Here is a 13,619-nt window from a genome sequence, read left to right as displayed (position 1 = left end):
ATTAATAAACTTCAGTGATGTAAAATGAATGATGTCATATATGTAAAGGCTGAGTGGACAATCGAGAGCTTTGAATCGGTAATTACCCTAACAATTACCCAATTCTGCACGATGTTAACTATAACGATAATGAGCATCTATATTCATGGGAAGTGGTAATTTTTATTGTTATCAGCGACACTTTACGCGGCCCGTTAAATATCCCGACGTGTAGTTGGTGTTCATTTTCTGGTTAATTTCACGGATTTCGTTAATGCGCGCCGACCAGCCCGCCATTATGTTTGAGCGGTTCGTTCGTGGGATATACGGGTCGAGCTTAAATAATTAGTCTTCCCGTGGCAACTCCACGAATCGTATCGATCTACGAAGTCACGTTTTGACTCATCTTATTCAACAATTTCTTAAAAAAAAAATACCACTTTTATCCCATCGTGACGAGCTACGATCGTTCCAAACGTCAGTTTAATAAAAAAAATAATTTTTAATTGGAAGAATTAAATGACTCACCCTGTATATTAATTCTATTTTTTTTAAAACTATTTTCTATACATAGAAACCAAGTCAAGTAATTATTTTAGAGAAAATTACCCACTTTCTAATATTATTGCAAAGGTAAACAATTTTCATAAATGTCAGAAAATATAAAAATTCTACTATTTTATTATATTTTTGAAGAGTTTGTTTCGAGTGTGGGAACTCTTGGGACTGGCCAACATTTTCTGCACTGAAACGATACATTTCCTCGGTTCGAAACGTTTTCTTTTCCGGTGGGTATCCAACGCGTAAACAATTGAGTTTTAAAAGCCTTCTTTTTACGACAAACTGTGTAAGTTCAGTCTGTAGAAAGAGACCATAATACACCTGCTAGTGGAGAGCAAAATTCTTATTTATTAGGTAACAACTCTTGTGTGCCTTTTTTTATGAATTTTGGTACAGAAATAAGTACTGAGACAAATGTTAATTTGTGCAGTTACGATTTAAATCTGAATTTTGGTAATAGAGAATATTTTGGTCAGGCAAAATTCTTATTTATTAGGTAATAATTCTTGTATTCTTTTCTTTATGAATTTTAGTACAGAAATAAGCTCTAAGACTGAAGTTAACTTATATAATTACAATTTAAATCAAAATTTTGGTAATGCAGAATATTTTGGTCAAGCAAAATTCTTATCTATTAAATAATAACTCTAGTATTCCTTTCTCTATGAATTTTAGTATAGAAATAAGCACTTAGACTATAGTGAACTTATACAATTACGATTTAAATTAAAATTTTGGTCAGGCAAAATTCTTATCTATTGGATAATAGCTCTTGTATTTCTTTCTTTATGAATTTTAGTACAGAAATAAGCTCTAAGACTGAAGTTAACTTATATAATTACAATTTAAATCATAATTTTGGTAATGCAGAATATTTTGGTCAGGCAAAATTCTTATCTATTAAATAATAACTCTTGTATTCCTTTCTCTATGAATTTTAGTATAGAAATAAGCACTTAGACTATAGTGAACTTATACAATTACGATTTAAATTAAAATTTTGGTCAGGCAAAATTCTTATCTATTGGATAATAGCTCTTGTATTTCTTTCTTTATGAATTTTAGTACAGAAATAAGCTCTAAGACTGAAGTTAACTTATATAATTACAATTTAAATCTTAATTTTGGTAATGCAGAATATTTTGGTCAGGCAAAATTCTTATCTATTAAATAATAACTCTTGTATTCCTTTCTCTATGAATTTTAGTATAGAAATAAGCACTTAGACTATAGTGAACTTATACAATTACGATTTAAATTAAAATTTTGGTCAGGCAAAATTCTTATCTATTGGATAATAGCTCTTGTATTTCTTTCTTTATGAATTTTAGTACAGAAATAAGCTCTAAGACTGAAGTTAACTTATATAATTACAATTTAAATCATAATTTTGGCAATGCAGAATATTTTGGTCAGGCAAAATTCTTATCTATTAAATAATAACTCTTGTATTCCTTTCTCTATGAATTTTAGTATAGAAATAAGCACTTAGACTATAGTGAACTTATACAATTACGATTTAAATTAAAATTTTGGTCAGGCAAAATTCTTATCTATTGGATAATAGCTCTTGTATTTCTTTCTTTATGAATTTTAGTACAGAAATAAGCTCTAAGACTGAAGTTAACTTATATAATTACAATTTAAATCAAAATTTTGGTAATGCAGAATATTTTGGTCAAGCAAAATTCTTATCTATTAAATAATAACTCTAGTATTCCTTTCTCTATGAATTTTAGTATAGAAATAAGCACTTAGACTATAGTGAACTTATACAATTACGATTTAAATTAAAATTTTGGTCAGGCAAAATTCTTATCTATTGGATAATAGCTCTTGTATTTCTTTCTTTATGAATTTTAGTACAGAAATAAGCTCTAAGACTGAAGTTAACTTATATAATTACAATTTAAATCATAATTTTGGCAATGCAGAATATTTTGGTCAGGCAAAATTCTTATCTATTAGATAACAGCTCTTGTACTCTTTTCTTTATGAATTTTAATTGCAAAAATAAGTATTAAGACAAAAATTAATTTATATAATTACGATTTAAGTCAAAGTTTTGGTGATGCAGAATATTTTGGTCAGGCAAAATTCTTATCTATTGGATAATAACTCTTCTATTCCTTTCTTTATGAATTTTAGTGTAGAAATAAGCATTAAGACAAAAATTAACCTATACAGTTATGATTTAAATCTGAATTTTGGTAATGCAGAATATTTTGGTCAAGCAAAATTCTTATCTATTAAATAATAACTCTAGTATTCCTTTCTCTATGAATTTTAGTATAGAAATAAGCACTTAGACTATAGTGAACTTATACAATTACGATTTAAATTAAAATTTTGGTCAGGCAAAATTCTTATCTATTGGATAATAGCTCTTGTATTTCTTTCTTTATGAATTTTAGTACAGAAATAAGCTCTAAGACTGAAGTTAACTTATATAATTACAATTTAAATCATAATTTTGGTAATGCAGAATATTTTGGTCAGGCAAAATTCTTATCTATTAAATAATAACTCTTGTATTCCTTTCTCTATGAATTTTAGTATAGAAATAAGCACTTAGACTATAGTGAACTTATACAATTACGATTTAAATTAAAATTTTGGTCAGGCAAAATTCTTATCTATTGGATAATAGCTCTTGTATTTCTTTCTTTATGAATTTTAGTACAGAAATAAGCTCTAAGACTGAAGTTAACTTATATAATTACAATTTAAATCATAATTTTGGTAATGCAGAATATTTTGGTCAGGCAAAATTCTTATCTATTAAATAATAACTCTAGTATTCCTTTCTCTATGAATTTTAGTATAGAAATAAGCACTTAGACTATAGTGAACTTATACAATTACGATTTAAATTAAAATTTTGGTCAGGTAAAATTCTTATCTATTGGATAATAGCTCTTGTATTTCTTTCTTTATGAATTTTAGTACAGAAATAAGCTCTAAGACTGAAGTTAACTTATATAATTACAATTTAAATCAAAATTTTGGTAATGCAGAATATTTTGGTCAAGCAAAATTCTTATCTATTAAATAATAACTCTAGTATTCCTTTCTCTATGAATTTTAGTATAGAAATAAGCACTTAGACTATAGTGAACTTATACAATTACGATTTAAATTAAAATTTTGGTCAGGCAAAATTCTTATCTATTGGATAATAGCTCTTGTATTTCTTTCTTTATGAATTTTAGTACAGAAATAAGCTCTAAGACTGAAGTTAACTTATATAATTACAATTTAAATCATAATTTTGGTAATGCAGAATATTTTGGTCAAGCAAAATTCTTATCTATTAAATAATAACTCTTGTATTCCTTTCTCTATGAATTTTAGTATAGAAATAAGCACTTAGACTATAGTGAACTTATACAATTACGATTTAAATTAAAATTTTGGTCAGGCAAAATTCTTATCTATTGGATAATAGCTCTTGTATTTCTTTCTTTATGAATTTTAGTACAGAAATAAGCTCTAAGACTGAAGTTAACTTATATAATTACAATTTAAATCATAATTTTGGCAATGCAGAATATTTTGGTCAGGCAAAATTCTTATCTATTAAATAATAACTCTTGTATTCCTTTCTCTATGAATTTTAGTATAGAAATAAGCACTTAGACTATAGTGAACTTATACAATTACGATTTAAATTAAAATTTTGGTCAGGCAAAATTCTTATCTATTGGATAATAGCTCTTGTATTTCTTTCTTTATGAATTTTAGTACAGAAATAAGCTCTAAGACTGAAGTTAACTTATATAATTACAATTTAAATCAAAATTTTGGTAATGCAGAATATTTTGGTCAAGCAAAATTCTTATCTATTAAATAATAACTCTAGTATTCCTTTCTCTATGAATTTTAGTATAGAAATAAGCACTTAGACTATAGTGAACTTATACAATTACGATTTAAATTAAAATTTTGGTCAGGCAAAATTCTTATCTATTGGATAATAGCTCTTGTATTTCTTTCTTTATGAATTTTAGTACAGAAATAAGCTCTAAGACTGAAGTTAACTTATATAATTTCAATTTAAATCATAATTTTGGCAATGCAGAATATTTTGGTCAGGCAAAATTCTTATCTATTAGATAACAGCTCTTGTACTCTTTTCTTTATGAATTTTAATTGCAAAAATAAGTATTAAGACAAAAATTAATTTATATAATTACGATTTAAGTCAAAGTTTTGGTGATGCAGAATATTTTGGTCAGGCAAAATTCTTATCTATTAAATAACAACTCTTCTATTCCTTTCTTCATAAATTTTAGTACAAAAATAAGTACTAAGACTTGAAGTTAACTTAGATTCGAGCATATAACAAACAAAATGTCATCCAAGATGCATAACGAAGCGAAAAATCCACGAAAATATGAATGGAATCGAGACCCAGTGACGTGTAAGCGGATGGATTTCGAGGGTCTCGCGAGGCTCCCTAATGCAAGCAGCATCACGCATTTTAGCTGGCATCGAATATTCAATATCGCGCCCGACGAACACTCATGGATCAGACGGAGAATTTATTCTGTCGTAACGATAAATCGACGAAATGAAAAATAAAGAATCGCTGCACGTCGACGGGCAAACAAAACGATCTCGTCGATTCTTTATCGCTTTGTAATCGTTGCTAATTGTCGTTTCTCCATTCTCCGTTTATTTGATTATTAGAAATAATGATCTATATTTTTTTTAATTTTTAAGGTTAATTATATTTTATATTATTTCCCGCGGAATTCGTCAGAAATTGAACCGTTCTGCTGATATGGCGATAATACCGAGATTTAAAAAAAAATAAAAATTCGTGGAGATGAATACCCCTAAATAATAATGCCTTCGGGTTTAATCGTTTCGCGATGGAATATTCGATATAATTAATTAAATCCGTTCCGTAGCGACCGGTAACTGGGAAATCCGACAAATTTCAGGATGGCTCGTCGGATTATATTTATGAATCGCGTAGAATCGATGACGTTTCTTTCGACCGTCCATTTGTGCGCGATAGGCAAACTTTTGTTTAATTATTCTCGATGGTTATTTCCACTGGCGGGGGTCATTTTCGTTGCAATATCGGGGCACGTTTGATCGAGGATGTTAAGAAAAAATTATTTCATAACAATAGAAGCAAATAGATGTGTAACTTATAAGAGTAATACTAGACAGTTGCAGACTCTATCTAAAATGGCAAGAATTTATTGCAATTGGTGGTGGCAAAAAATGGTACCTTTTAACCCTTTGATGTACGATTTAATTTCGAATAATTTTTCAAACAGATATTATTTAATCTTGTTTAATTTTGTTTGTGCAAGGAATGGCCACGAAATGACAAGACTATATTGCAATCCATGGTCGAAAAAATGGCACCTTCTAACCCTTTGATGTACAATTTAATTACAAAATGATTTAATTCCAATAGAAACAAATAGATATGTAAATTATAAATACTAGACAGTTGCAAATTCTATTTAAAATGGCAAGAATTTGTTGCAATTGAAAATGGAAAAAATGGCACCTTTTAACCTCTTGACGTACGATTTAATTACAAAATTATTTCATAACAATAGAAACAAATAGATGTGTAAATTATAAGAGTAATACTAGACAGTTGCAGACTCTATCTAAAATGGCAAGAATTTATTGCAATTGGTGGTGGCAAAAAATGGTACCTTTTAACCCTTTGATGTACGATTTAATTTCGAATAATTTTTCAAACAGATATCATTTAATCTTGTTTAATTTTGTTTGTGCAAGGAATGGCCACGAAATGACAAGACTATATTGCAATCCATGGTGGAAAAAATGGCACCTTCTAACCCTTTGATGTACAATTTAATTACAACATGATTTAATAACAATAGAAACAAATAGATATGTAAATTATAAATACTAGACAGTTGCAAATTCTATTTAAAATGGCAAGAATTTGTTGCAATTGAAAATGGAAAAAATGGCACCTTTTAACCTCTTGACGTACGATTTAATTACAAAATTATTTCATAACAATAGAAACAAATAGATGTGTAAATTATAAGAGTAATACTAGACAGTTGCAGACTCTATCTAAAATGGCAAGAATTTATTGCAATTGGTGGTGGCAAAAAATGGTACCTTTTAACCCTTTGATGTACGATTTAATTTCGAATAATTTTTCAAACAGATATTATTTAATCTTGTTTAATTTTGTTTGTGCAAGGAATGGCCACGAAATGACAAGACTATATTGCAATCCATGGTCGAAAAAATGGCACCTTCTAACCCTTTGATGTACAATTTAATTACAAAATGATTTAATTCCAATAGAAACAAATAGATATGTAAATTATAAATACTAGACAGTTGCAAATTCTATTTAAAATGGCAAGAATTTGTTGCAATTGAAAATGGAAAAAATGGCACCTTTTAACCTCTTGACGTACGATTTAATTACAAAATTATTTCATAACAATAGAAACAAATAGATGTGTAAATTATAAGAGTAATACTAGACAGTTGCAGACTCTATCTAAAATGGCAAGAATTTATTGCAATTACTTGTGGAAAAAATGGTACCTTTTAACCCTTTGATGTACGATTTAATTTCGAATAATTTTTCAAACAGATATTATTTAATCTTGTTTAATTTTGTTTGTGCAAGGAATGGCCACGAAATGACAAGACTATATTGCAATCCATGGTGGAAAAAATGGCACCTTCTAACCCTTTGATGTACAATTTAATTACAAAATGATTTAATTCCAATAGAAACAAATAGATATGTAAATCATAAATACTAGACAGTTGCAAATTCTATTTAAAATGGCAAGAATTTGTTGCAATTGAAAATGGAAAAAATGGCACCTTTTAACCTCTTGACGTACGATTTAATTACAAAATTATTTCATAACAATAGAAACAAATAGATGTGTAAATTATAAGAGTAATACTAGACAGTTGCAGACTCTATCTAAAATGGCAAGAATTTATTGCAATTGGTGGTGGAAAAAATGGTACCTTTTAACCCTTTGATGTACGATTTAATTTCGAATAATTTTTCAAACAGATATTATTTAATCTTGTTTAATTTTGTTTGTGCAAGGAATGGCCACGAAATGACAAGACTATATTGCAATCCATGGTGCAAAAAATGGCACCTTTTAACCCTTTAAAAAAATACTTAAAGTTAAATACGAATTATTATATTTACTGTTTGAGACACCCTCCTATCAATATTTAGAAATCATTAATTAATTTAATTCAATGCCTGAAACCCTCGAAAATTATATTGGTGAAAAGAACAGAACAGAGTGAGAAAAATAAAAATAAATCGAGATTTTAGTCGTCAGTGATTTAAATCGTAAAATATTTTCGAGTATCAGTTTAAAATTATTATTTCGCCATTTCTCTCCGCGATTAAATTTCGAGGATCGCCTGTAAAAAGGATATCCGAGTTCCCGAAAGGATCGATGGCCCCGATTCGTCGAAAACCGTCGAAAGTAACGAACGATACGGTCGAAATTCTGGTTCGCATCACGCAACATTCGCAGCCATGTTCGCCATTCAGCCGTGGGGCTAATAATCGCGCTGAGTTCTACGCGTAACATGAACGTTCTTGTCATACATTTTCCTGGCACGATGACTGGACGATTCCATTAATAATACACGCATATATTTGTGCTGGTTATTAATTTCAACGATCGTCTCCCGTGAATTTCCATTCGAAATGGGGGAAAAAATCGATTGCATAAAATTAACTGGTCTAATAAAATAAGCTAAATTAAGCATCCCGCTCCTCAAAAAATAAAATTAAAAAATTCGAAAAATAATTATTTGAATCTAATAAAGAAAAATAAATTTTGAAATAAATTTTGATACCATGGAAATATTTTACTAAAAATTTTGGCTTCCCCCACCTCTCAAAAATAGAATTTGGCTCATTTTTCTTGCTACGTTGTCAAATTAATAAACACTCGAATCGAAAAATAATTATTTGAGTCTTCATAATAAAGAAAAATAAAATTTAATAAAATATAAAAATTTAAATAGAATTTTTGACACCAGAACTATTTTATTGAATATTTCCTATATCAACAAAGATACCAATGATAAATTTTTCCCCCAGAAAAACCATTGTTATAAAATACGAATTTTTTAAACAACATTGCCTAAGTAATAATTACCAAATTTCTATAACATTGCAAATATTGAATTATTATCTCGTTTGCATTGGCCCATCAATTAATTGCATCAACAGTAGGCAATAATAATGCTTTTTTAATAAGCAATATATTATCGATCAGTATATTACACTGAAAATTAATTAAATGCAGATGCTTATGTAATAAATCATATGTTCATACGAGCATACATATATGCCTCGTACAATTCGCGTGTTGAGGTTATTAAAGTTCCATTATAGTTCCGTATGATTAAATAATACTAATAAAATAAATTAATAATATCCAATTTTCCCAAATATTTTCCACTCTTTAAAAACCACCACTAAATTCTCTCAATTATTAATGTTTATTACGATTATCAATTACTCGAAATAAGTTCCAAAAAAAGTTCGTCGATTTGAATTTATTTCAAAAGAAAAAAAAAATTCGAAAACGCACCGGAGATTCGAAGCATATTAATTTTCTTCCGAGCGTACGAATCGGAGTTCGAGACTGGTTGACGTCGTTCTGAATAATGCAAAGTTTAATTTCGACGTTGGGAAAATATTAATGCGTTCGCTCTGACGATTTTTTACCCGGTGTCTGTAAAGTGATTCAGAAATGATAGCGACCGGTACGAAATTTAATGAAAATAGCCGCGACTACCGTGTAATTTTTTAATTTAATTAAAAGTTAAACACAGAGTGGAATAGAGCAAGTTAATTAACGAGATTCATTTTTCCTACTGGACAGCCCGTTGAAACAAGGAAGCAACAAAGTTTGCGAAATTTTCTATCAATTTTAGAGTTTTTAATTTTCTTTATGAAATGTTTAATCTGCGCTGAACAAATTAACAATCGCAACGGGGCAGAAACAGCTACTTCAATTACCGGGGGGGAATAAAAATACTGGGTAAAGTGAAATATAGAAAACTTCGTTTCATTTCAACAAATTTGCAACTCCTCGCAAATTCTCGTAATACTTTTTAAATAACGGAGAGATTCGACAAATATTGGACCTTCTACTTTTTCGAAATTCTTTAAAAGACACGGAGCTACTGACGGAATAACGTGCTTTGCTTTGTAAATAATGTTTCAGTTTAATTTGGACAATTTGTTTGACGAACATGTTGGTAGTTTCGTCGAAATGGCGCGAGCGATCGCTCCGGCCAAGATCGTCGTAGGAGCGATAAATATACTTCAAATGGTGTCGATCTTAACCACGTGTTCTCCTTTTTGTTGCAGATATTCACACGTTTTGGCAAAGTCCTGAAAATCGTCACCTTCACGAAAAACAGTAAGTACACAATATTATACAATCAAATTTGCAAAAAACAAAAAATAAATTAAAAAAAAATAAAATATATAATTCAGCATGTAATGTGACCTTGAAATGAATGATTAAAAATTGAGGAAAATTAATAGAATAAAATAGAAAATGTAAACATTCCAAAGTAAAACGAAAATTAATTTTGGACTGTTTTTTTAACGGAAAGCAATTTTCTGTATTTGGTAAATAGTTGCACCAATAACAATTCGTGAGTGGTGTTTCCTGTTCCGCGGAGCTTCCCGTTGAGAGACAACAATTAGAGACTCGTTCCCAGGATTAAATTCTTCTCGATTTTTCTTCCGCGGAAGCTTTCTGTTCAGGAAGCAACAGCTACTGAGCCACCCTGCATAGACGCCGCTCTCACGGGCAGACATGCCACGGCACTTTAGTACTTCAGTGTACTTCAAGTGTATTCCGGCCCAGCGACGCCGACGCCGACGCCGCTGCGCACTTGGCGCCGTTAGTACTTTCTGTATTGCGCTCGAGTGTTCTAAAGGGTGTCTCGAAAGCACCTGTTCCACGGCTCTGTTTTCCACCCGGGGGCGAACGGGGACGGGGAAAGAGGCGACAGGCTTGGTTCTGTTGGCGTTCGATGGAACGTCGGGCTCGTTCCACGTTGCGTACGATATTTCGTCAATTTTAAAATTATTTCGTAACGATAGAAAGAAACTAATATGTAGAGTATGAAAACGATGCTATAGAATCTTGATACTGGGCTCCAGACTCGTTCAGGACAGGGAAGAATCGCGAGAATTTATTGGAATCGATAATGGCAAAAATGGTACCCTTGATTGTGGGATTTTACTTGAAAATTATTTTATAATAATGGAAATGAAGTATGAGAGTGATATTAGATGGGTTTGGGACTCTATTGTGATGAGGAAAAATGGCGACAATTTATTGTAATTGATAATGGTAAAAATGGCACCCTTGGTTATGTGATTTTAATTGAAAATTATTTCATAAAAATAAAAACAAGCTATAAGAGTGATACTAGATGGGTTTGGGACTATATTGTGATGAGGAAAAATGGCGAGAATTTATTGCAATCGATAATGTCAAAAATGGTACCCTTAATCATGAGATGTAATTGGAAAATTATTTTGTTATAATGGAAACAAAGTATAAGAGTAATACTGGATGGGTTTGGGACTCTATTGTGATGAGGAAAAATGGCGGGAATTCATTGCAATCGATAATGGACAAAATGGTACCCTTGACTATACGATTTAAATTGAAAATTATTACATAAAAGTAGAAACAAGCTATAAGACTAATACTAGACACAGTTCCAGACTCTGTTGTGATGCGGAAAAATGGCAAGAATTTATTGCAATCGATGATGGACAAAATGGTACCCTTGACTATACGATTTAAATTGATAATTATTTCATAAGAATAGAAACAAGCTATAAGAGTGATACTAGATGGGTTTGAGACTATATTGTAATGAGGAAAAATGGCGAGAATTTATTGCAATTGATAATGTCAAAAATGGTACCCTTAATCATGAGATTTAATTGGAAAATTATTTTGTAATAATGGAAACAAAGTATAAGAGTAATACTGGATGGGTTTGGGACTCTATTGTGATGAGGAAAAATGGCGGGAATTCATTGCAATCGATAATGGACAAAATGGTACCCTTGACTATACGATTTAAATTGAAAATTATTACATAAAAGTAGAAACAAGCTATAAGACTAATACTAGACACAGTTCCAGACTCTGTTGTGATGAGGAAAAATGGCAAGAATTTATTGCAATCGATGATGGACAAAATGGCACCCTTGTCCATACGATTTAAATTGAAAATTATTTCATAAGAATAGAAACAAGCTATAAGAGTGATACTAGATGGGTTTGAGACTATATTGTAATGAGGAAAAATGGCGAGAATTTATTGCAATTGATAATGTCAAAAATGGTACCCTTAATCATGAGATTTAATTGGAAAATTATTTTGTAATAATGGAAACAAAGTATAAGAGTAATACTGGATGGGTTTGGCACTCTATTGTGATGAGGAAAAATGGCGGGAATTCATTGCAATCGATAATGGACAAAATGGTACCCTTGACTATACGATTTAAATTGAAAATTATTACATAAAAGTAGAAACAAGCTATAAGACTAATACTAGACACAGTTCCAGACTCTGTTGTGATGAGGAAAAATGGCAAGAATTTATTGCAATCGATGATGGACAAAATGGCACCCTTGTCCATACGATTTAAATTGAAAATTATTTCATAAGAATAGAAACAAGCTATAAGAGTGATACTAGATGGGTTTGGGACTATATTGTGATGAGGAAAAATGGCGAGAATTTATTGCAATTGATAATGTCAAAAATGGTACCCTTAATCATGAGATGTAATTGGAAAATTATTTTGTTATAATGGAAACAAAGTATAAGAGTAATACTGGATGGGTTTGGGACTCTATTGTGATGAGGAAAAATGGCGGGAATTCATTGCAATCGATAATGGACAAAATGGTACCCTTGACTATACGATTTAAATTGAAAATTATTACATAAAAGTAGAAACAAGCTATAAGACTAATACTAGACACAGTTCCAGACTCTGTTGTGATGAGGAAAAATGGCAAGAATTTATTGCAATCGATGATGGACAAAATGGCACCCTTGTCCATACGATTTAAATTGAAAATTATTTCATAAGAATAGAAACAAGCTATAAGAGTGATACTAGATGGGTTTGGGACTATATTGTGATGAGGAAAAATGGCGAGAATTTATTGCAATCGATAATGTCAAAAATGGTACCCTTAATCATGAGATTTAATTGGAAAATTATTTTGTAATAATGGAAACAAAGTATAAGAGTAATACTGGATGGGTTTGGGACTCTATTGTGATGAGGAAAAATGGCGGGAATTCATTGCAATCGATAATGGACAAAATGGTACCCTTGACTATACGATTTAAATTGAAAATTATTACATAAAAGTAGAAACAAGCTATAAGACTAATACTAGACACAGTTCCAGACTCTGTTGTGATGAGGAAAAATGGCAAGAATTTATTGCAATCGATGATGGACAAAATGGCACCCTTGTCCATACGATTTAAATTGAAAATTATTTCATAAGAATAGAAACAAGCTATAAGAGTGATACTAGATGGGTTTGAGACTATATTGTAATGAGGAAAAATGGCGAGAATTTATTGCAATTGATAATGTCAAAAATGGTACCCTTAATCATGAGATTTAATTGGAAAATTATTTTGTAATAATGGAAACAAAGTATAAGAGTAATACTGGATGGGTTTGGCACTCTATTGTGATGAGGAAAAATGGCGGGAATTCATTGCAATCGATAATGGACAAAATGGTACCCTTGACTATACGATTTAAATTGAAAATTATTACATAAAAGTAGAAACAAGCTATAAGACTAATACTAGACACAGTTCCAGACTCTGTTGTGATGAGGAAAAATGGCAAGAATTTATTGCAATCGATGATGGACAAAATGGCACCCTTGTCCATACGATTTAAATTGAAAATTATTTCATAAGAATAGAAACAAGCTATAAGAGTGATACTAGATGGGTTTGAGACTATA

At 30.3% G+C, this 13,619-nt stretch overlaps 1 protein-coding gene across 12 annotated transcripts in view; it reads left to right on the top strand.

The window, feature by feature from the left end:
• LOC122402964 (polypyrimidine tract-binding protein 2) overlaps positions 1–13,619 on the top strand; it is a 548,137-nt gene that overhangs the window by 495,713 nt on the left and 38,805 nt on the right. For all 12 annotated transcript variants that reach the window (XM_043406201.1, XM_043406200.1, XM_043406194.1 and 9 more), the window contains one exon: positions 9,941–9,992. In XM_043406201.1, the coding sequence (XP_043262136.1) occupies positions 9,941–9,992 (52 nt within the window). The remainder of the gene's footprint in view (positions 1–9,940; positions 9,993–13,619) is intronic.

This window comes from Colletes gigas, unplaced genomic scaffold (assembly GCF_013123115.1).
Source record: "Colletes gigas isolate AHSC1104 unplaced genomic scaffold, ASM1312311v1 Colletes_gigas_Sc00042, whole genome shotgun sequence".
Taxonomy (NCBI): domain Eukaryota; kingdom Metazoa; phylum Arthropoda; class Insecta; order Hymenoptera; family Colletidae; genus Colletes; species Colletes gigas.
This window is presented reverse-complemented; position numbering and strand designations above follow the sequence as displayed.